At 45.5% G+C, this 25,043-nt stretch overlaps 1 protein-coding gene across 6 annotated transcripts in view; it reads right to left on the bottom strand.

Moving 5' to 3' along the window:
- Positions 1-6,226: 6,226 nt before the first annotated feature.
- Positions 6,227-25,043, bottom strand: part of TMEM44 (transmembrane protein 44) — a 48,353-nt gene continuing 29,536 nt past the window's right edge. For 2 of the 6 annotated variants that reach the window (XM_025286209.3, XM_025286179.3), the window contains 2 exons: positions 14,081-14,113; positions 10,248-11,546 (listed from right to left, as the gene is read on the bottom strand). In XM_025286209.3, the coding sequence (XP_025141994.3) occupies positions 11,436-11,546; positions 14,081-14,113 (144 nt within the window). In that variant the 3' untranslated portion in view covers positions 10,248-11,435. Of the gene's footprint in view, positions 6,504-6,632; positions 6,830-10,247; positions 11,547-14,080; positions 14,114-25,043 lie in introns of those variants that run through there. The other 4 variants (XR_003109554.3, XR_003109546.3, XR_006551292.2 and 1 more) reach the window with 4 other exon arrangements.

Here is a 25,043-nt window from a genome sequence, read left to right as displayed (position 1 = left end):
GACAGACAGCCTTCTGAGTAAAGAGGGGCATGGGAACCCCATGACTTGCCCAAATGACTTCTTTTAAAAGAGTAGCCCTCTTAGGGAAAGGGATGTGCTCAGATGCTTTAGGTTCCAAGATGGTCAAAGAAGCCTCGAACCCTCGGGTAGATGGTTGCAGGGAAGGAGGTAGGGCGATTCTGGCTCTGCCAGCTGGTGGGGTGGAACCAGGTCTGACTCAGCATTGTGGAGCCAGCTGGTGTCCTGGGAGGGGGCTGTGGAGGCGACCTGCTGTGTTGGGAGAGCACAGTTAGCGGGGTGGCGGGAGGCATTGGTTCCTTCTCCAAGGGCTAGGGTTGGGCCTGAAAAACTGCAGGGAGCATCGCGGGCACCAGCTGAAGAGGCGGCAGGACCAGTGTCCAATAGTGACACCATGAGGCCGCTAGCAGTCACAGCACAAGTCGTGATATGTGCAATATTCCTTTGGTTAGACCAGCACCGATCTAAGTGCCAAGCCCTTATTCATTCCTTTAATAACAGCTCTGTGAGGGAGTTATTATCACCCTTTTGTAAAGAAAAGGAAATTGAGGCACGGAGGTTATATGAGAGTAGCCAGCAGGCTGTGAACCGGGCAGTCTGGCTCCAGAGCCCACATCCTTAACTGCCAGACAGGCCTCGCTGCCTCCATAACATCAGCCACTGTTTTCTGAGTGCTTACTACACGCTATTATGTTCTCTGTGCTCACCACTATCTTATGAGGTAGGAGCTGGTTTTATTCCCATTTCACAGAAGATTTATTAGTGGACTGCTCATCATTATTCTCTCCCATTCTGGAAATGAAGGCCAGACTAATCCCACCTAATCTCACCATGGTTCCTCTGTTTTTTGGAACTTCTGAGCCTTTAGGATTCTTAGAAAACTGCAGTTAAGTGAGACTCTTGATTAGGGGATCCTAGGCCTGGAAAATCCATGGATAGCAGAGCCTGGTAGGCTGCTGTCCATGGGGTCGCCAAGAGTCGGACACAATTGAGCGACTTCACTTTCACTTTTTACTTCCATGCATTGGAGAAGGAAATGGCAACCCACTCCAGTGTTCTTGCCTGGAGAATCCCAGGGACGGGGGAGACTGGTGGGCTGCCGTCTATGGGGTCACACAGAGTCGGACACGACTGAAGCGACTTAGCAGCAGCAGCAGTAGCCCCAGATTTACTGAATGAGAGTAGATGAAGGGTGGGGCCAGGAAATGTGAACTGAAAACAAAACCGAAAACAAACCACAGGTGATGCTGGTGTGCAGTCAGGGCTGAGAATTACTGCCTTTATTTCACAGTAGTATTTTACACCCTCAATGACCCAGCAGCAGTGTTTCCAGGAACTGTTTCTAGTTTCCAAGTCCTCCTGCTTAGAAGGAAGCTGCGGGTGGGAGCTGCCTAGAGGGAAGGAGCTGGCTAAAGACTGGGAGCAGAGAAGCCAAGCCCAGGGGGCCCAAGGCTCATGCCCTCTGCTGTCCTTCTGTACTTGGAAACCAGTCTGTTAAAAGACAGTCTCAAATGTCTTATTCTTGGTGAACACTTCTCCTGTCCAGCTGGCCCTCCCGGCCTTGCTGCCACAAAGGCTTGCACCCTGGGAGCCCCAGAACAACCCTCCTTCTGTGTTCCCCCCGCACCAGGCAAGACATGCTGGCAGGACTGGGTAATTTTCACATGCTCCCTGGCCCAGTAGGGTGTCTGAGACATAGTCCTCTCTCAGAAGCGCTAGCTGACTGAGCAGAAGAGAAAGGAGGAAGGGAAGAGTGACGACAGAGGGAGGGGGAAGTCAGAAAGGGCCAGGTGCTGAGCAAGGACGGAGGCTGGCCAGTGAAATTGTATTTAGTGCTGACCCCTTGAGCATTTGTGACCTCTGTTTGGACCCATGGAATATGCCAGTCCAGGCTGTCTCCTGGCCACCCAGGAACTGTGGGCAGAGGACCGAGAGAGCTGGGAAAAATTTTATGACTGCACCAAGAAGCATGACTTAACTTGTGTGGATGCTTCTACTCTAGGAGGTAACTAGGGTAGATGTTAATAATCTAATTTTACATCTGAGGAAATGAAGGATCAGGAAACTAAAAAACAGTGATTTCCCTGAAGGTCCACTGGTTAGGATTTTGCACTTTCAATGCAGGGAACCAGAGTTCAATTCCTGACTGGGGAATTGAGATCCCCAATTCCTGATTGGGGAACTGAGATCCTGCATGCCACATGGTGCAACGACAAAAAAAGGAAAGAAAGTTAATATGTTCAAGGTCACATGACCAATAAGCAGAGGATGGGATAATCCAAATTCCTTACTAGTCAAAAGTAGCTTAGATTCTTAAAGTTGGAAGAGCCCTGGAATATCATCTGATCCATCTCTAGTCAGTAATGCCCCTTCCCCAAAACACTTCAGAGAAGGGGTGATGGAGCTGTGTGGGATAACTTTAGTACCAGGGAACTCCTGGCCTCCACTGCAGCTGGGACAGAACCGAAGGCAAGTTCTTCCTTGCACCAGCTCAATCCTCTCCTCCTGAAGATCAGCCAAAGGCATGGCTCCCTTTCCACTCTGTCCACTCTGCTCTACTGCCCCTGAGACGCTAAGGCTGACATCCAGGACTGAGTGGAGGCCCTCCTGTGTGGCACTCTGACAGAGGGCCACCCATGCTCGCTCAGCTGGGACAGCGACTCAGCTGAACAGTGTGGATGAGTCACGGCTTGCCTATGGGGATCTATTTCCCAGTTACGGTATATCAAAGGGGCAACATCCTCAGCCACTCTGCCTGTTCAGGAGAAGTTAGAGCATCTCGAAGCATCTCCATCCTGCCTCCTCAGAAGTTTGAAAGGTTTTACTCATACAATCTCATAATAAAAATGTACTCTAGGGTGGGAGGGAAACTCAGGAGCGAGGAGATATATGAATATGGCTGATTCACATTGTTGTACAGCGGAAACCAGCACAATATTGTAAAGCAATCATCTTCTAATTAAAGATAAAAATTTTTATAACGTACTCAGGGTCTAAAAGACATCCAGGTGAGTTTGGCCTGAAGAGGAGGGAAAGCTACAAAACAAACTGCTTCATGCTTAGGGAGTCATGATAATGACTGACAGTTTGATGGCCTTTGGGAGTTGAAAAACCCTTTTATGGTTTGTTTTCGGGTTTTGCAACCTATCAGTAAGGCAGACGGGAGAAAAGGAAATATTTTTGTGTGTGTGTGCAAACAAGAACAAGAGAATCAGTCCCCGAGCTAGCGAGTGGTGGAATCAGGACTTGCCCCCATGCCTTCTGGGTCTGAGGTCACTGACTTCGCCCCGCACCTTGTGCGGCAGGCCAGTGCAAGCCCTTGAGGGACCACCCAGGTGCTGAAAGCGCCAGGCTCACACGTGCTGCCGCTCAGGCTACGTGCCAGCCACTCCCACTGGGACTGGTGGCAGCACTCCTGAGCCTAGCGCTTTATTGCATACTATCTTATCTCAATAGGAAAAGGCAATTCAGGGGAAGAATTTCCTTGTCACTGTGCTCCCGGCTTTCCATTGTTCAGCTTTCTCAGCCCTGGTTCATCCCCTGGGTCTGACAATTACTCATATCCATGGAGGTGCCTTATCAGGGCTGTCTAAGATACAGGGCCTATTTTTCTCTCAGTACCAGATAAACTGGAATCTGTTCACCCTTTATGGCCTGATATCATCCCAGAATCAGCCAGCTCAGAAGCCAGCTGCACAGGGAAGGTGCTTGAACAGCAGTCCCTAGTAATCCAGCAGTTTCCTTCACAAAGCCCTAGAATTTCAGGGTCCTGTACAGGCAAGGGTGATGGAGAACCACCTCTTGGTGAAGCTGACTGTACTTTCGCCCTCAAATTTTACTCTGAAAAACTTTCAACCTACAGAAAAGTTGCAAGAATGATATGATGCACATGCTTATACTATTCACCTGGATTCATCAGTTGACCCCATTTCATCACATTTGTTTTAGTTTTCATATATAGCTGAACAATACATACTTTTTCTTGTCTGACCATTTCAAAGTGGCCAAATCATGATGCTTCTCTCCTAAATAGCTGGCATGTCTATCTGAAGAATAGGGGGTTCTCCTACACAACCATACTATTATCACTCTCAAGAAAATGAAATAATAATGTTAGCTAATATGCAGTACACGCTCCAATGTCCTTGATCTTGGTAATGTGAACTTCATATCCTGGTTAAGGTGATATCCTCACATCACCCCCACAGTAATATGCAGATTTCATCATTGTATAGGAATCTATTTCCATTTGTAATTAATAAAGTAATTAGCAGGATGTGATGAAATAAAATCTATCTTTTAAGACAGGACAAGAAAACTTAAACATAAAATCCTCTCTCTGCATCCAGTTGCAACTCCTCCCTCTCCTTAATGTCCAGTGAGTATCTGCAATACACATAGACCAGAACTTCTCAGTGATGGGAGTGCCTCTTAACTGTAAAGTTCACTTTTACCCTTGTTTCCAACACTAGTCATGTAAATTCCTTGAAGATTAGCACTTTTCCCCAATTCTGTAGTGGGTTGTGCTGACTTTAAGCCCACTTTGCACACGTTTACCTGGACTACATAACCTTGGTGAACTTTATGCAAAACATTAGTATGTCATTTTGATGTATTTACTGTCCTTTGTCTTAAGAATGACTTCTAACAGAAAGAATAGCTCTCAGAGCTTTCTGAGAATCTGTTTCCTGGGTTATAATCTTCAGTTTGGTTCAAATAAAATTCCCTTTTTTTCTTCTTAGGCTGATTGTTAACTGAATTTTCATACACAAGAGGTACTTTGTGACCCTGTGAATGTCTTCTCATGAGTTTTTAGCAATTACTGAGGTCCTTGCCTGTCAAATATTATTATGATGGATCACTTTGTTTTAATCCCCCCAAAAAATGCTCATTATGAAAAAGGTATAAAATACTGAAAAGTATAATGAAAATATAATTTCTACATCCACACAGAGAGCAAGATGAAAATACATGCACAATACATAGTTACTTATAAGCTTCCCCTCTTCTAATGTTTACATGAATGTTATTCGGGGCAGCATATAGGTATTCATAACTTTCTTCAGTTTATTTAGTATACTTATATGATAAACAATACTAATTTTAAAAGTTTATAATATCTGTAACAACCTATGGGGAAAGAATCTGAAAAGGAATCTGAAAGTAAATCTGATTTACTTTGTTGTACAACTGAAACTAACACAACATCGTAAATCAACTATACTCCAAAAAAAATTTTTTAAACGTTAATGAAGCACCAAAAAGTATTTAAAAGCATAACATTTACAAATATATCCATGACAGTTAGTTCTGTATATTAACATATATATATATATTTTGATATGCCTCTTTTCTTATTCATACTAAAGAAAGTGAAAGTGTTAGTCACTCAGTCGTGTCTGACTCTTTGCAACCCCATATACTGTGGCCCACCAGGCTGCTCTGTCCATGGAATTCTCCAGGCAAGAATACTGGAGTGGGTTGCCATTCTCTTCTCCAGGAGATCTTCCTGACTCAGGGATCGAACCCACGTCTCCTGCATTGCAGGTAGATTCTTTACCATCTAAGCCACCAGGGGGCTCATACTATAGAACTCTCAAAAAAAAAAAACAAAAACAAACTGTCCTTTTTGTCTTCCCACCTTGCTTTTAAACAACAACTAGGCTTTCATATTTTCTCAGGGGCTCTCTCCTGTCTGTTTTCCCTGGTTTGAGAATCACTGCTATCTGGTCTCCCTTTATTGTTCTTTAGTCTTGAGGGATGAGATCAGCAACGAGTTGGAACTACAGCAGCTGCTTGAGCCAAGGGGTTTCTCTTGGAACCAAAGGTTTATGCTGCAAACTTGAAAGGGAAGAGAATTTAGGGGGAGATATTTTTAATCTGGAGAATGTATTCAACTGCTTCTACAGTAAAGAAACCACTACTATAAGAATCCACATAGTCCCCTTACTATAGAAAGTCTCATAAAAAGACTCTTTTGATATTGTCAGCAAACAATGTTTTAAAAATAATTGCTAATATTGGCAAACTCTCTTGGATTCTCCTTTTGTTGCTTGACATTGTCTTCTGCAGATTTTTCTTTCCATGTTAGAACTGGGAATTCAAGTTGTGAGAACAAGCAAGCCACTCAGGCACTGAACTAGATGATTTCAAGTAATTCAGATCTATTCCTCTGTGATCTTCTAGTCTAATACCCAAATAGCATTTGTTCATGAAAGTATAATGTTTAATCTTTCCAAACAAGTGGGGTTTTGAGGCTTTATCACTTTTGCACCTGTTCTAAATACATTTATGAAAACATCTCACACAAATAGAAAGACTTTAAAAGTAATTTCCTTAGGGCAATGTTCTCAAAGGATCACTTGAGGAGCTTGTTAAAGATTCCCAGACCCTGGGACTTCCCTGGTGGTCCAGTGGTTAAGACTCTGCACTTCCATGCAGGGGGCTCCATGTCGGGTAGAACTAAGATCCTGCATACCTCAGTGCTGCAAACAAACAAACAACAACAAATGAACAAAAAACAAACCCCCAAAGATTCCCAGGCCCTGTCCAGATCTAGGAAATCACTAGGGTGGAGCCTAAGAGCCTATTATTTGAACAGATATCACACACACCAGAGCTTTAGGACATACATAGTCCATAGTGCACTTGGTGGTCAGAAGGAAAGGCCTATGGCATAGCTCTTCTCACACATGGTCAGGCTGTCCTTTGGAAAGGCAGTGGCAGCTGCAGTGTAGAAGAGCCCTTTTCCGGTTGTGGGTTTAGAAAATCTCTGAGACTTGCACTGGTGATGCTCCAAGTACTAGGACACCTGCAGGAGAGAGAAAAGGATGAAGGTCAAGGTCAAGTCCAGAGCAGAGGCGGGACTAGCTAGGCTGCTCTGAGAGCAGATGCGACCTGTGGTGGGCAGGACTTAGAAGCTGGAAGCTAGATCAGGAAAAAGCAAGAGGAAAGGGCCCTGGCACGAAGGATTCCACAGCAACAAGCAGGATGTAAAGACAGTTTCGACAAACTGTTCTCAACACACCGTGGTGTCTCATTAGCTTGTACTTAATGGAAGTTGAGAGAATCTAGCCAAGAAAAACAAAACAAAAGCAGTATAATCTTGGAAACTTACGGCGGGAAAGCACGTTTGAAATCAAACCTAAAGGAGAAAACTGCTAGAACAAAGCAGTCTTAAAAAAAAAAAAAAAAAAAAAAGTGGGTGGGTCGACCATTATGGGTAGAAGGGAGGAGCAGAGCGCTGATGTTTTCCTTTACAAGCTTTTTGTTACAGTCTGATTCTCTTTTTAAAAACCGTGTACCTGCGATATTAAAAAAAAAAAAAAAAGTATTTTAAATATATTTAAAAACAGAGTCTGCTCTGCAGTACACCCTAAGGGATGCTGAAGGATCTCAAATACTTTGAGAAGGGTAATCTCGAGATTATCCCCTTACAAAACAAGCGGCGTGAAATGCACCCCAAGAGCCGTCCTGTGCAGTGCCCCCGAGGCCCGGGCGCGGTGGCGGTGAGGTAGGAACGCGCACACAGCGGGGACTGACGGGCCGGCACATGCAGAATTCACGACTCGCGTGAGGCGGTGGCTGCACAGTGCGCACGCGCCGAGCCACACAGGCCCTCTCTTCCCGGAAGTCGGCGGGCGGTGGTTTGAATGGATCGCAGGCTGCCGGGGTTTGGCAGAATCCCAGAGGGAAAGGTAGCAAGTAGGAGCTGGGATTCACTTCTCATGGTGCCACTAGGGGCCTCCCTCCCCGTTACAACTTGTGGAGGCCACTTACTGCCCCACTAAGGCAGTGTGGAGGGTGAGAAGGGGGCGAGCGCCCCTAACCCAGGTTAGGGACTTAGCCCTGCGGCAATCACATAAGAAAAGTTTTTCTTTTTCTAAATGATTGATACAGAGTTCGTTTTCTGTCACTGTGGAAAATATTATTCATATCTCATATTTAAGACTTTTCAGTATTGGAAGGAAACTGCAGACATTTTTAATGTCATATGCTGTGATCTCTTGTGACAGCAAAACTTGGACTCTTCATAAAAGGGGGATTTTATCTTAAATGGATAGTAAAATCCAAACAGAGAGAAGTGCATATTATATAATGAAACCTATTTTTAAAGTGTATCTAAAATTTCTCTTGATAATGCCTCTTTCTTGAGAGTTTATGAACATGTCAGTCTTCTGTAGGAAAGAATTCACTGGCATGTTCATAAAAAGGAAAAAGGGACAGAGATTTGCCCTTTCATTTTACAGATGAGGAAATTGTAACGAGAAAGGGAAATGACTTGACAAGTCTCTCACTGAAGCAGACCTAGGAACTGGAGCCCAGCCATGCTTCTTGCTCTTCTGGCTCTGGGGGAGCCATACCCCATTGTAACAATCACATGTGAGTGTGCATCGGGTGATTGTTCATACATCTCTTCACCATACTGAAGTACTGGGGGAAATAAGGGGATTGGTTCTTCAGGGTCTAGACAGATTTTAAGAAAATTTTACTGATACAGTTCTCCCTAAATCACAGATTTCTTTCTTTGGGAGATTAAAATGGGTAAATTTTTTTTTTTTTTTTGAGTAGCTTAAGCAGGCGGCCGGATAACCACTTAATCACTTATTGGAGTTGTTGTCAGGCTCTTCACTCCTCTGAAGTTTCTTCCATCTGACAGTGTGATTCTTTGGTTACCAGCTGGCTTTCCGGACATATGTGGCCAGGAATTATAGGGAGGAAGGAAACTAATCCTTCTTCAATGTCTACTTTGAGTCATCTAGTGTTAGTAGCGGAGAAGGCAATGGCACCCCACTCCAGTACTCTTGCCTGGAGAATCCTATGGATGGAGGAGCCTAGTAGGCTGCAGTCCACGGGGTCGCTGAGAGTCGGACACGACTGAGCAACTTCACTTTCACTTTTCGCTTTCATGCACTGGAGAAGGAAATGGCAACCCACTCCAGTGTTCTTGCCTGGAGAATCCCAGGGACGGGGGAGCCTGGTGGGCTGCCGTCTATGGGGTCGCAGAGTCGGACACGACTGAAGCGACTTAGTAGTAGTAGAAGTAGTGTTAGTTGTGTTATGCATTCCATATATATTACTTACTCTTCACAACATGCTTTCTAGATAGCGATTATTCTCAGCCTACCCCAAGAGTTCACCACGTTTAAGTAACAAGCTCCAAGCCATGCAGACAATAGGCAGCACAACTATTACCCCATCTCTTATGATCAGATGAATGGGCAGGAGAGGAGGATTACACAATTGGTTCCCAGCCTCTCCCTAGTGTAGGCAACCTCTTTGCACTGCTATGTGAGTCTTCAGGGCAATTAACTCCCATTATCATCCTGGTCTGACTGACAGTTAGGGATGGAGTTGCAACAGAGGCCCAGGGCAAGAATCCTCTTACTAGGAGGAAGGCATTTGGGCTGGCACTTCTTCACAAAGGCTCCAGAGTTACAGAGCTTTGACTAACAGGTTCTTATTAAACAATGAGGCCAAACTTTGCTTCCAAAATTCTCAGTTTAAATGTTCACTCTGGATGAAGAGACTTGGGAGTCTGTTTTGAGACAAGCTCGGACAATGATAATAAGAAATGGTTTGTGAAGGAAGAGGCTGGGACAATGGGATCTAAAGAGATGGTCAACATCTACAGCTCAAGCAATTTGTGCTGGTCAAAGCCAGCAAGATCACTTGATGTTCTTGACTGAATGGACATTCCCATCAGGATCCAACCAACTTCTGGGAGCATAAGCCAGTCTTCCCTTGGAGGGAGGGGACATACTAAAGGCAAACTCCAAGGATGTCATCCTATTCCCATGCCTTTTACCTTTCCAAAGATAAACACTTTTTCTTCCCTGCTGTCACCAATCAGATTAAACACACTGCCCAAGTTGGTACTGTATCCATGACTGTACATTTCTGCTTCCTGAAAAGTTGTGGCTGTAGGGATGTAAAACTGACCAATCAGCTGCGGTTGATCTGAGGCATGCCAGTCAGCTTCCTACTCTATCTTCCAGTAGCTACCAGTCAGCTAAGAATTAAGTACCAACTCCCAGTTCCTCTCCAGCCTCTTCACCCTTTCTCTACTTCCATTCTGGCTACATCAGAGTCTTCTTTCCTTGGCTAGACTCCCCCCTTCCCTGCTTCCAATTCTCTGTGTGGTTTCATCTTCTGGAATGTTCTCCTAACCCCCTACCCCTGCCCCCAACTCAAAAGTTTCATCTTCCATCAAAGTACAGCTTCAGTGATTAAGATCACAAAGCAAAACCAACTTAGCAAACTCCGTTACAAGACAACCAGGGTCCAAAGCAACTGGATAAATAGGGTGGCTTTAGGTTCACTTCTAGTTCACAGGTCACACAGGGAATTGATTAGAATCTATGCAGAGACCTGTGAAACCAAACTGCTTCCCAGAGGCACCCCCTCTTTCATGCTGGTGGGACTTGCACTACCCCTTAGGAGCCACTGGGCAGCTGCAGCTGAATCACACAGGCTGCCAGGGGCCAGCCAAGAGCAGAGCTGTGTTTCTTGGCATTTCTCCCAGATCCCCTCATGGCCGACTTTGGAGGCTGTGCTGGGATTCAGATGTATCCCTGAGCTCCATGGTGAAATACTGTAGTTCTCTCAATCAGGATTTATTCATTCCAGTGTTCCTCCCACCTTAGCTCCAAAATAAACCTGCAAGGGGATTTCGGTGCTTGAATTTAACACCTCTGGCCATGCCTCTTACCCTTTGCGTGCTTTCAGCTACCTTCTAAAGCAGACGGTCCCCTTCACCTGCAGACCCTGCTCCAGCACACATTTTGCCAGATTGGAGCAAGTCCTCGTACCTAGAGCAATTTGCTTTGCTTGCCTTTGCAATACCAGTGATCTTGTAAACACGTGGTTGATCAAACAGTCCTCTCTCAACTTTCAGCAGAAAACTCTAGTGGGTTACTGGAAGGCAGTAGCCAGGTCCCATCAGAACTTGTCATTGTGTCCTAGAGACCCAGAATGTGGGCCCACCGCTCACTAGGCTTAGCCAGGTCTTGCAGAATGGGGCTTTGCTGAGATCCAAACATATTAGCTGCTTGTTAGATGAACTCATTCACAGTAGATATTCAGAGTATGGTTGACTCCAAAGGGAAAAGGAAAAGAGGGCCCAAAGTCCTTCAGATTATATGTCAAAGCACGAGTGGTTTGTGACAAACTGCACATCTTTAGAACACACTTTGGGCATGTTCAAGTCTCTCCACTGGGCCCAAAGTCTTAGCTCCATTCTGAGTGGTAGTGGAGACCAGCCAAGTTCCATGACAGCTCCTGGTTCCTCACTTTCATGGGCAGCCTCGGTAGAAGCTTAATTCCTACTACGGCTGTCCCTGAAGGTTGATCCCTGCTCAGTTCCTGACAAATGCTTGACCCTGGGCTCTGAGCTGCTGAGTTGGCTCCAGAAAGTGTTACTCATCAGAGGGCAAGTCCACTGGCTTCACAGACCACCTGTGTGCCTGTGATCTGACTGTCTCCATGCTGTCTTTGTTCCCTCCAAGGTTAACATCTTCAGGATCCCACTGTGGAAAAAAGACACAAGAGGTACCTTGGTGGACTAGACCCGTCCTGTCTCTTACAGTTCCCCCAACAACAGCTCCAGTCCTGGTTCTCAAGGCCCAGGCACAGACAAGAACAAACAGATAAGGACAGGGTAACCAGGCCTGTGATTCTAGGACCTAATAGGGCAAGGGTAACTCTAAATCAAGGAATTAACGGACAGCTACCCTGAATAGATCAGTCCTACTTCCCCTCCTGTTCTCTGTTCCCCCTGCCTTCACCAAGTCCTTCTCTAGTGAGCCTGAGGCATGTTCCCTTTATCCTGAGAATTTCCATCTCTATGCCAGACTCATTCCTAGAAAAGACCAGGAAAACTCAACCTATTCCTTATGGCCCGGGTAAGACTCTCCTCCTCCAAGAAGCCTACCCTGACACCCACTGAGCTCTTACCCTCTTCTCTGTACTGCTTGTATCACTGGTTTGCGGCTGATCATGGGAGGTCCTGCCCTTTGCCTGAGTGTCTACCTTGTCCTCAGGTAGATGACAGAGCACCTTAAGAGTAGGGCACTAGTCTACCCTTGCCCCCCGCTCCCCATATGGTGCTTCTTCTGAACTTGAGGTCAGCTAACTCATCAAAAACAAACACTTAAAACCTAATCCAGAGTGGTGGTCACTGCCAGTGACTATTTCATCACTGACTCAGACAAGTATGGGAAACTGAAATTTGCAGGAGTAGGAATAAAAGGTTAAAAAAAAAACAGGTGAGCACACAAGTACTGATGAAGCGGCATACAGTCTTCCTATTGTTCTAATAGTTTGGATAAGAGAGAGAGCGCTCTGTGTGCGGGCCAAAAGCAAGGGAATCCTTACTGATTCCAGCGACAGAGGTATGTGGGGTTCTTCTGTGGGTCTTCATTTCTCCATGTGTGAACTGGGAGTCTGAATCAGGAACTAGATAATATGAGCTGCCATTTCTGAGTTTCTATGACTGGTGATTCTGAGTCACAAGGCTGCATTTGAAGGTATCAAAAGACCCAGGAAGCAATAAGCAAAGGCCATGTAGGATGTGTCAGCCCAGGCCAGTCTATTTGGGCAAGAAAATAGAGCCAGGCATAGATGTGCACTCAAGAAAAATGCTCCTCCAGCTCCTCAAACACGAATCAAACAATCCAGTCCTTAGAAGGTCAGGACAAGGTCCTCAAGGCTCCCTGAGTCACTTGACAGACAATGCCTGCAGCCTGCCAGTTATAAAACACAAATTGTAGCTCTGAACAGAGAGTCCAATTTAATTCGTGATTTACTGATAATAACTGAACTGATTCTACTACTTGGTCATGAGAAACTGCATCACGTTAAAATGACCACCTCATCTCCCAGTCACCCTGCTGGTGAGGGCCCGAGCTGATCTGCTTGGTGCAGCTCAGTCCCTCGTCCGTGTCTGGGGCTGTGTCAGGCCCTTGCGGTGCTGGTTTCTCATCTATCTGTGTTTGCAGACTTGGAGAGATACCTCTAACCAAATCCCTTCCAGATGTTATCAGAGATGCCAAGTAAAAGAGCTCCCTGGCCCCTCAGCCTCCAAGACCCAGTTGCCTAGCAGTGGAAGCAGGGGCCTGGTCCATTCTCTGAGAATGGACAGTGTGTTTATGGGTGAATTCTATTTTCAAGCGGAGACCCACGTGCTAGATCTGGTTTTGGACCAGCCTCACCAGGAGGGCCCAGGGTGCTTATCAAAAAGGCTCCCTTGACCCCATCTGTAGTTTGGGATCTAAGGCTTAGCATTTGAACAAACTCCTAGGGTGATTCTTGGCCACCCTGATGTATCAGAACCACTGCTCCGGCTCCTAAAATGTCTTCTTAAGAGTTATCCTTGCTACTCCTGACCAGTTCAGCTGCCAGGAAACAGAAACTCTGATGAGGTGCACTCTTTAAACTGGGTTAAAACCTTCAAAAACATTTAAAATCTCTTCCTTCTGAATTCCCAGAATAATGTGTTTTTAAATGTCATTTTAAGTAATAAAAACATCACTGGAATCCAGGCATTCAGAGAATTTGAGCAAAAGATAATCTACTCTCTGATCATAAAAACAAAAAAAATCCTGGGAGGTGACAGGCACAGGTGGCTGTCATGAATCATGTGCTCATTTGTCACTTGGAGGCGAGGATGGCAGGGAGACAGGAGCCAGCTGCCCAAGGTCTCCAAGTGACAACAGGGGGGAATGTTGATCCACGCTCTCACAGTCACTCCCAGCACCGTTGCCATTAGGGAGCTGCTGGGCCTCCTCCTGTTCAGAGACTTGTTCCAAGCACATTTCTTCCTTGGGTCATGTATCTTCTCTGAGTCCCCATTGGATGGTTCGGACAAAGCAGAAAGAACTCTGAATTGAAAAAGCCTGGAAAGAACCTCAACTTTCAGACTCTTCTCTTATTTTCAGATTTTTTTCCCCTAGAAGAATTTGGCATGGGCCCAGCCATCTCAGAGGGGCTCACAAAAACAGGAACTGAAATCAAGCCACAGGAAGTCCCTTCTGGAATAAAGAGAGAGCACAATTGTCCATACCTGCTCCGAGATTAGGGCTTCCCAATACTTCTGCTGCAGAATAAAAAGAGATAAAGAAAAAAAGTGTTGAATAGAGTTTGCCACCATCACTGAGCAGAGCAGAGATCAGCACCAGCCTGTCAGCTCCTTGAGCCAGAAGCCTGGCCCTCCACTGGGCTGGAGGCAAAGGAACAGCTGACTTCAGCAAGCAAGAAGGCAGCAGCTACTAGCGGCTCCAATTTAGTTAAATGGTCACTAGGATGATTGTGATAATTATGAAGGGCTTGAAAAAGATTATTATCTATACAGATTTTTAAATTACTATTATTAGGACTTATCATTATTAGACGTAACAATGAAGATTCCATTTATTAACCACATGGCTGAGATGAGTCAACTTGAAACCATGAAACTAAGAGAGATGCAAATAAAATCTTCACTTCGAAACTACGAGGTATTTGCTACCACCCAAGATTCATTTTTAATCAGCCTTTACTGTACAGTTGGTTCCACCCCAAGCCTCAAATATATCTGATTCAGGTTCTTAAAGGGTAACGTTGCCATCTGCTCTCATTCCTCTGGCACCTCCTGCAGTGCCCGGGACATGTGTGTTTGTGTGTGTGTGTAGCTGTGTTATCTGAATTAAGATTATAAAAGCTTGACTGAACCCCTCTATTTGTCTGCTGATAACTGCTAGCTCAGAGACGGGGCTCTGCTGTGTGTGTGGGGGGCGAGGGGGGGGCGGTGGAGGGGGTGGAGTTCCACTCTGGGCCAGAGGTGGAGGAAGGGGCCGAGCAGGCAGAGAGGTGTCCCAGGCTGTGCTGGCAGAGCTCTGCCCCAAGCTCACACCCAGGGCACCTGGTAGGCCCGGGGCAAAGGGCAGAGACCCCACTTTGACTCTGAGGAGGGCAGAGAAGGGGCACCAAAGCTGGGTTCTTGGTCAGTGCCCCCACACAAGCTCCCTACCCCTCACTGGGCAGGATGTGGTGGCCCCAGCAGGAGAGAGGGCAGAATATGGGGGTGGGTGAGGCAAAAAGAAGCCTGACAGTCTTCTCCCCAGGTCCTCCCTCTTCCCTCGCCTTCCCATCCTCCCCCTTGAAGTCCTTCCCCCTTTTTGCAGGAGGACAGAATGTACTTCAAAAACTTGAGTCACCACTGACTTCAGCTGTACCACGCCTTTTTCTTTTGAACAACTCTTTAATTATAAGATTTTCAATCATACACAAAAGTAAAACAATAACACCCATGGACACACCCTCCTTCATTTGTTCTAGCTCCCCCAAGCTTTCATTTGCTGAAGTATTTTAAAGTAAATAATGTCATCTGTAAATACTTCAGTATGTATCTTATAGATAAGGACTTAAAAAAAAATCCTAAGCACAATGCCATTATTATGCCTAACAAAATTGTTATAATTCCACAGCATGCATTTCTTAATGACATCCTGCTGGAGGAAACATAAACTGAAAAAAAAAAAAAAGATTAATTGGAGAAGATACAAAATTACTAAAAATGATGGTTCCCCATACACTGCAAAAGACGGAAATGTTGATGACAACATAGGGATTGAAAAAGTTATATAACTTCTGCAAACGTAATGGAAATAAAAGGAGAGGTGAAAGAAAGAATGGTAACCTTCATCTTTCTTTAGAAAATACAGATGTTCATGTAAAGTATAATTGGTGATGTGTGATTACCACAGTGAGTTTTGTTGTTTGTTTTAAAAAAATTACTAAATTCAGTGGGATATACTGGATTATATTCTGGAACAGAATAAGAATTTTAATGGAAAAACTGGTGTAATTCAAATAAAGTCTGTACTTTAGTTAACAGTAATGTTCTACCATAATAATGTTAATTTCTCAGTTCTGACACATGCAGAATGGTGCTGCAATGTGTTAATCTTAGGAGGAACTGAGTGAAGGTAAACAAGAACTCTCTGGACTACCTTTGTAACTTTTCTGTAAATCTAAAATTATCCCCAAAGAAACAGTGTATTTAAAGACAAGCAAACAAATAAGCAAACAAATAAAGAAGCTGAGTCCTCCAACTAGGTTTGAAATGAAACCTTGAAACCTCCTTTCCAAAATCTTCAGCAACCTAAAATTTCAGAAGAGTGCCCTCTAGTGGAAGTAGTAGATGAGAATGTCCCTAAGGGGTATGATTAATCCAAATCTTTGTAAAGGAGGTCTCTCTCCACCCCTTACGAAAAAAAGCGAAAGTAACTAACATTTTTGTAGTCTTTTCCCTGTTTCAGGAGCAAAATGTGTTCATTTTTATATAGAAACTTTTTAAAAAAACAAACTGAAGACTGCACGTAATTCTATCCCTGAGAGCCTTTATGATTTAATGAAGGAACAGCCCTCTGAAACACACACACACACAAATCAAATTATGCAAATTGCTTTTCTCTCTTAACACAGAATAAGCATTTCTGTATACCCTTAAATTGTCTTTCAGTTCAGTTCAGTTCAGTCACTCAGTTGTGTCCAACTCTTTGCGACCCCATGAATCACAGCACGCCAGGCCTCCCTGTCCATCACCAACTCCCAGAGTTCACTCAGATTCACATCCATCGACTCAGTGATGCCATCCAGCCATCTCATCCTCTGTCGTCCCCTTCTCCTCCTGCCCCCAATCCCTCCCAGCATCAGAGTCTTTTCCAATGAGTCAACTCTTCGCATGAGGTGGCCAAAGTACTGGAGTTTCAGCTTTAGCATCATTCCTTCCAAAGAAATCCCAGGGCTGATCTCCTTCAGAATGGACTGGTTGGATCTCCTTGCAGTCCAAGGGACTCTCAAGAGTCTTCTCCAACACCACAGTTCAAAAGCATCAATTCTTCGGTGCTCAGTCTTCTTCACAGTCCAACTCTCACATCCATACATGACCACAGGAAAAACCATAGCCTTGACTAGACGAACCTTTGTTGGCAAAGGAATGTCTCTGCTTTTGAATATGCAGTCTTTAGGACCACAATTCCATCACTTTCATGAACCATAGCACACAGTATTTCAATTCACCTCATTGCTAAAAGTACACATTTTTGTGTTCTGAAACCTGCCCCCAGGTCATGTGCTAACTTCTTTGTTCCTGAAGACTCTGAGGTGTATTTCTGCCACCAAGGAGAGTCACTTTCCAGACTGGCAGCTGAATGGGCCCCCAGAGACCATCTGTACAACTTCCTCCTTACATTTAGGGAGAAGAGACTTCCCCAAGACTGGGGTGGTGAAATGCTGCTGGACTCAGGACCCGTTATAAAGGTTTTTTTTGTTTTTCTGATCATAAAGTTTTGAGAATGGCCAGATACACACCAGCTACAGTTTGGTCTTAGATTTCATTAAGTAGATTTCCTTTTTTATTTTCCTTGCACCTCTCAGGCATTTAAACCTTCCACCTTACACTTCAGTATCTCATCCTTCCTATTTCTTTAGTTAATTAAGCAATTCTGTAACACTTAACTTGGGATCAAACATGGTTTCACCTCTCATACATTCTTTCCACCTATCTACCAGCTCTCTACCTCTCTACCTTACGATTATACAGTGGAAGTGACAAATAGATTCAAGGGATTAGCTCTGATAGACAGAGTGCCTGAAGAACTATGGACAGAGGTTCATGACACTGTACAGTGATCAAGACCATCTCCAAGAAAAAGAAATGCAAAAAGGCAAAAATCGTTGTCCGAGGAGGCCTTACAAATAGCTGAGAAAAGAAGAGAAACTAAAGGTAAAGGAGAAAAGGAAAGATATACTCATTTGAATGCAGAGTTCCAGAGAATAGCAAGGAGAGATAAGAAAGCCTTCCTCAGTGATCAATGCAAACAAATAGAGGAAAACAATAGAATGGGAAAAACTAGAGATCTCTTCAAGAAAATTAGAGACACCAAGGGCATATTTCATGTAATGATGGGCACAAAAAAGGACAGATATGGTATGGACCTAACAGAAGCAGAAGATATTAAGAAGAGGTCCAAGAATACACAGAAGAACTGTACAAAAAAATATTCATGACCCAGATAACCACAATGGTGTGACCGCTCACCTAGAGCCAGACATCCTGGAATGCAACGTCAAGTGGGTCTTAGGAAGCATCACTACGAACAAAGCTAGTGAAGGTGATGGAATTCCAGTTGAGCTATTTCAAATCCTAAAAGATGATGCTGTGAAAGTGCCCCACTCAATATGCCAGCAAATTTGGAAAACTCAGCAGTGGCCACAGGACTGGAAAAGGTCAGTTTTCATTCCAATTCCAAAGAAAGGCAACACCAAAGAATGTTCAAACTACCGCACAATTGCACTCATCTCACACACTAGCAAAGTAATGCTCAAATTTCTCCAAGCCAGGCTTCAACAGTACATGAACCATGAACTTCCAGATGTTCAAGCTGGATTTAGAAAAGGCAGAGAAACCAGAGATCAAATCGACAACATCTGTTGGATCATCAAAAAAGCAAGAGAGTTCCAGAAAAACATCTACTTCTGTTTTACTGACTATGCCAAAGCCTTTGACTGCGTGGATCACAACAAACTGTGGAAAATTCTTCAAGAGATGGGAAGACCAGACCACCTGACCTACCTCCCGATAAGTCTGTATGCAGATCAGGAAGCAACATTTAGAACTGGACATGGAACAACAGATGGGTTCCAAATTGGGAAAGGAGTACATCAAGACTGTGTATTGTCACCCTGCTTATTTAACTTATATGCAGAGTACATCATGCAAAATGCCAGGCTGGATGAAGCACAAGCTGGAATCAAGATTGCTGGGAGAAATATCAATAACCTCAGATATGCAGATGACACCACCCTTATGGCAAAAAGTGAAGAAGAATTAAAGAGCTTCTTGATGAAAGTGAAAGATGAGAGTGAAAAAGTTGGCTTAAAACTCAACATTCAGAAAACTAAGATCATGGCATCCAGTCCCATCACTTCATGGCAAATAGATGGGGAAACAATGGAAATGGTGACAGACTTTTTTTGGGCTCCAAAATCACTGCAAATGGTGACTCCAGCCATGAAATTAAAAGATGCTTGCTCCTTGGAAGAAAAGCTATGACCAACCTAGACAGCATATTAAAAAGCAGTGACATTACTTTGCCAACAAAGATCCGTCTAGTCAAAGCTATGGTTTTTCCAGTAGTCATGTATGGATGTGAGAGTTGGACTATAAAGAAAGCTGAGTGTCGAAGAACTGATGCTTTTGAACTGTGGTGTTGGAGAAGACTCTTGAGAGTCCCTTGGATTGCAAGAAGATCCAACCAGTCCATCCTAAAGGAAATCAGTCCTGAATATCCATTGGAAGGACTGATGTTGAAGCTGAAACTCCAATACTTTGGCCATCTGATGCAAAGAACTGACTCATTTGAAAAGACCCTGATACTGGGAAAGATTGAAGGCAGGAGGAGAAGGGGACGACAGAGGATGAAATGGTTGGATGGCATCACCGACTCAATGGACATGAGTTTGAGTAAGCTCCGGGAGTAGGTGATGGACAGGGAAGCCTGGAGCTGCAGTCTGTGGGGTTGCAAAGAGTCGGACACAACTGCGTGACTGAACTGACCAGTTCAAACTTCCTACTCAGCTCTTCCTTCCTGGTCTGTACTGAGTAAAATGGGATGTGAGATAGCAAAATGGGTCACAAGCCATGGAGTGCTATGTGCAAGGCCCCTGGTGACCTGGATCAGTGAGAGAGGAGTTCTGACCCACGGAGGGCTGGTTTCCTTAATAAGGATGACAGTTTCACTGAAGGGACATGCCAAAGTTGGCATGAAGGGTCGAGATAGAGAAGCCATGTGTATCACAACGGTGGGCAGCAGGGGTTGGGAAAAAGGCTGTTTCTACTCCAGTCACAGGGATTTACAAATACTGTATTTAAGCCAAACTCTAGGACCACCAGGCAACCTTGGCCCTGGCAACCTTGGTTCCTATTCCTGATTCTTTAAAAATCTTTTTCACCTTTTAAAATATGAGATATAGCTGACATATAACATTGTATATTTGTGGGGGTTTTGGAAGAAATTTTGCTATTCATGTGCTGCTTAGAACCAAAGAACTGACTCAGTGTGACTAACCTCCGCCTACCTCCCCCAGCCATACACCTTCACACCTAGAGTCACTTGCTAAGTGGGACCTGAACGATGACCTGGTCCACAGCTGAGCATCTGCGGGAACGGTGCTTTGTCAGAGCCTCACCAGCTCCCTGAGCTCATTATCTTCACTTACAGAGCAAGTTCTGAAAGATGAACGGCGCTGCCTGGCTCAGGGACTCAGGGCCAGCGTGGGTGTCCAGCCACCCTGCTGTCCACCGCACCGCATCTAGAACCATTGACAGGCTTGCAGAGCCCCAGCAGCACCCCCATTTGATCCTCACAATCTCTGTAATGTAGGCAGGGCAGGTCTCCTGATTCCTGTTTACAAAGGGAGAAACTCAAACCCAAGGAGTCCAGTGCAGAAGCATGGCCACCAGGCAGGTGAGAGCCTAACAAGCCCCATCCCTGCTCAGCACCCTCTCTTCTCCTCAGCTCTGCTGCCCTCAGGGCCCAGTGGAGAGTCTTTCCTCACCCCCGGGGGAACCGGCTGACTCTCCACACACTTCCAGACATACCATCTCTCTTGGCCACAGGGCACCTAGGAGCACACAGATCTGGGCAGGGCAGATACCACACCCTGAACTTGATTTCTAGCCTTTGGGGCCTATTTCTTCTGGCCTCTTTCTTCATACTTATATGTATTTTCTTTTAAAACTAGGACTTTTAGAGTCAGTGTAGGTGGGTGTGTTAGTCTCTCGGTTGTATTTGACTCTTTGAGACCCCATGGACTGTAGCCTGCCAGGCTCCTCTGTCCATGGGATTCTCCAGGCAAGAATACTGCAGGGGGGTGTCATGCCCTCCTCCAGAGGATCTTCCCAACCCAGGGGTCGAACCCGGGTCTCCCACATTGCAGCCAGATTCTTTACTGTCTGAGCCATCAGGGATGATGTGTGGTTCTTTTTATTAACTAATTGTTTTTTCCTTAAAAGAATGATGCGGCTTTAAGAAGGACAAACATCAGAGGCCTCTGTCCTGACCTGCGGGTGCTGGAAGCAGGATCTGGAACAAGCAGTGCTTATTGTCAAGGTTGTCAAGAGCCTCAGGCACAGAATTAGCAAGACAAGCCTCTTCAGACAGCAATCTGACATCTGGTGTTTGGCTCTGTACACACACAAACACACACACACACTCTGTGCCGGCTCCAGCCAGTCATTCTCAACATGCAGACTTTCTTTCATTGACAGAAACAGCCCCCCTGCAGAATTCCTACAAAGCTTCTTACACCAGGTCGACAGCATTGCTCAGAAGCACAGAAGGGAAAAAAATGACGAAGTGCTCCTTCCTCACCAAGAGGGACTCAGTCCTTTCTTGCATCCCAGAGGCTAGCAGAGGAAAACCTTTAAAGGCACAGGAGTAGTCTCAACACGAGGGCGACCTTGCACTCATGAAGCAGGGGCTGGCCACTGTCCTGGCAAGTGAGGATGCTGGCTGGAAAGTCCTGCTCCCTGTGGGCCCGGCCCCCCACCTACAGACTGCGGCTGCTGACCCCTCCTCCACAGGTGCTCAGGATGCCCTCGGACAGCTGTGTTAGGAGTGGGGCTACCTCGTGTTTAATGGCCGAGGGAGTGAGTGGGCACGGTCCCTGTGGAATGTGCCCTCTCTTGTGGAGACATGCAGAAATCCACGCAGCCCACACAAATGACCTCTCCACAGAGTCACGGGTCACACTCAGGCTCTGGCGCCGTTCATCCGGTGCCCTGACCAGCCCAGCTGGTGCACACTTCGAGGATCAGTGAAAATAACCCAATTCTCCCTTCAGGCAAGTTTCCACATCTTATCTGTCTGATCCCTCCCTTCTCTTGTGTGTTCTGCATCACTGAAATTCCTGGTAAATCCTAATGTTTTATCCTGTCTGTTAGACAGGGCCTTGCCTGAGAACAAAGGCAGGGCACAGGTGAGCGGAGAGAGTCCTATGGAGAGTTTTTCATCTGTATGATGAGAACGATAGATAATAGACTCGGCCCTGCCTACCGCCCTGGGGAGTTCCTGCTGAGGCAGTGGGGTGTAGTGGGTAACGACAGGGTTTCTGAGCCAGACTTCTGAGCCAGGTTCAGATCCCCAGGTCTGCCAATTATAACTATGATAATGGTGATGATGTTTTCTTGGGCATGTTACTTAAACTCACTTAATCCCAGTTTTCTCTTCTGGGAAACAAATATTTAAAGGTCTTTGCCTCGGGCCGTTAGAAGGATTATACCAAACAGTGTTTGTGAGTATAGAACACACCAGGTGTGGCTCATGACACAACCTCAGCCACCGTGAGCAACGGTCTTAAAATGCTTAGTGAGCTGAGTGATGTGATACAGTGTATGTGGTATTGAGGGGCCGTTCTTCTCGCCACCTCCCCCAGTATGGCAGGAAGTGGGTCTTCAAATCGCTCAGTATGTGCCCCAAAGCCACAAAGCCACCCTCTGAGAGTTAAGTCACAAAACTGTAAAGGCCAAAGACCACACAGGAGGTAAACACATCACCTTAGCGACACAGAGTGTCTCCAGGGCCTCACAGTGGGAGTGCGCAAATGCTCCCTTCTGTACCCCAGGGTCAGGCGGAAGCCCAGCTGGTTGGCAATAGACACAGACAATAAGAGGAGGTCAAGGGCGAGGATGCCCACTGTGGCCAGAGAGTAGAGACAGATGCCCCGGGTGCTGCAGCCCAGCATTACAAAACATCTGAACTGTGCAATGCTGGGAGCAAGAGAGGCTGCAAACCAGAGGAAGTGGCAACATGGGGCCCAGCATCTGACCACAGGCCTCAGCCCCTTTGGTGTGTGGTCTGGAGGAGCAAGGTCACTGTCAGGCTGTGGCCAACCTACCAAGGGCCTCCCACCCGGTGAGGTGGGTCAGGATGGCTCACCTGTCCTCAGAAGGTTTGCTTTCAAATCCTGCCCCCCTCAGAACATGCTTGCTGAACGAGCGAGTGACGGAACAGGTGGGTGAATGTGGCATCACACTCATCAAGTAAAATACCCTCTTGCTGCCCTTCAACCATCAGGGATCCAGAATCTTTAAGAAATACTGCTCTGAAAAGCCAGGGAGACCACCCCGTCCCAACACCCTGAGCTGCTGCTGGTTAACTGACAGGCTTACAGCTTAATTTTCATCATCACACCTTCCAAATGTGGAAAACTCAGAAGTGGCCGCAGGACTGGAAAAGGTCTGTTTTCATTCCAATCCCAGAGAAAGGTAATGTCAAAGAATGCTCAAACTACCACACAATTGCACTCATCTCACACGCTAGCAAAGTAATGCTCAAAATTCTCCAAGCCAGGCTTCAACAGTACATGAACCATGAACTTCCAGATGTTCAAGCTGGATTTAGAAAAGGGAGAGGAACCAGAGATCAAATTGACATCTGTTGGATCATCAAAAAAGCAAGAGAGTTCCAGAAAAACATCTACTTCTGTTTTACTGACTATGCCAAAGCCTTTGACTGCATGGATCACAACAAACTGTGGAAAATTCTTAAAGAGATGGGAATACCGGACCACCTGATCTGCCTCCTGAGAAATCTGTATGCAGGTCAGGAAGTAACAGTTAGAACTGGACATGGAACAACAGACTGGTTCCAAATCAGGAAAGGAGTACGTCAAGGCTGTATATTGTCACCCTGCTTATTTAACTTATATGCAGAGTACATCATGAGAAACGCTGGGCTGGAAGAAGCACAAGCTGGAATCAAGATTGTTGGGAGAAAAATCAATAACCTCAGGTATGCAGATGACACCACCGTTATGGCAGAAAGTGAAGAACTAAAGAGCCTCTTGATGAAAGTGAAAGAGGAAAGTGAAAAAATTGGCTTAAAACTCAAAATTCAGAAAAATAAGATCATGGCATCCAATCCCATCACTTCATGGCAAATAGATGGGGAAACAATGGAAACAGTGACAGACTTTATTTTGGGGGGCTCCAAAATCACTGCAAATGGTGATTCCAGCCATGAAATTAAAAGACATTTGCTCCTTGGAAGAAAAGGTATGACCTATTTAGATAGCATATTAAAAAGCAGAAACATTACTTTGTCAACAAAGGTCCATCTAGTCAAACCTATGGTTTTTCCAGTAGTCATGTACGGATGTGAGAGTTGGACTATAAAGAAAGCTGAGTGGTGAAGAACTGATGCTTTTGAACTGTGGTGTTGGAGAAGACTCTTGAGAGTCCCTTGGACTGCAAGGAGATCCAACCAGTCCATCCTAAAGGAAATCAGTCCTGAATATTCATTGGAAGGACTGATGGTGAAGCTGAAACTCCAATACTTTGGCCACCTGATGTGAAGAACTGACTCATTTGAAGAGACCCTGATGCCAGGAAAGATTGAAGGAGGGAGGAGAAGGGGATGACAGAGGATAAGATGGTTGGATGGCATCACCGGCTCGATGGACGTGAGTTTGAGTAAACTCCAGGAGTTGGTGTTGGACAGGGAAGCCTGGAGTGCTGCAGTCCATGGGGTCGCAAAGAATTGGACACGACTGAGTGCCTGAACTGAACTGAACACCTTCCAAAATTTCTACAATAAACACATCTTACTTTTAAGAAGAGAATATACAGGTTAGCAGAAGACCCGAAGGGTCACACATCTAACAAGCTACACTGTCCCCTGCTCGGATATTCAACAGTCTGAACTGGGAGATTTATAATCCCATTTGAGCTGCAGTGTCTATGTCTAGTGAGCTTCTCAGTTATTCAGGACTCAGGGCTTTGCCACGTGTCGTGTACATGTGTTTCAGGTAATGAAGCAGGAGGACTGTGCTGGGGGAAGGCAGGGGTTCGGGGTGGGGGATGGGGGCAGCTGAGCTTCTAAAAATATATTTCTTATTTAACAAGTGCAAATGTACTTATTTCCACTTGCCTCACTTATGAGTGTGATCCCATCCCCTTGGAATTTACGTAGTTAAGCAAA

This window comes from Bubalus bubalis, chromosome 1, assembly GCF_019923935.1.
Source record: "Bubalus bubalis isolate 160015118507 breed Murrah chromosome 1, NDDB_SH_1, whole genome shotgun sequence".
NCBI classification, from domain to species: Eukaryota; Metazoa; Chordata; class Mammalia; order Artiodactyla; family Bovidae; genus Bubalus; species Bubalus bubalis.
Note: the sequence above shows the minus strand (reverse complement) of the source record. Positions and strands in the feature narration are given on the sequence as shown.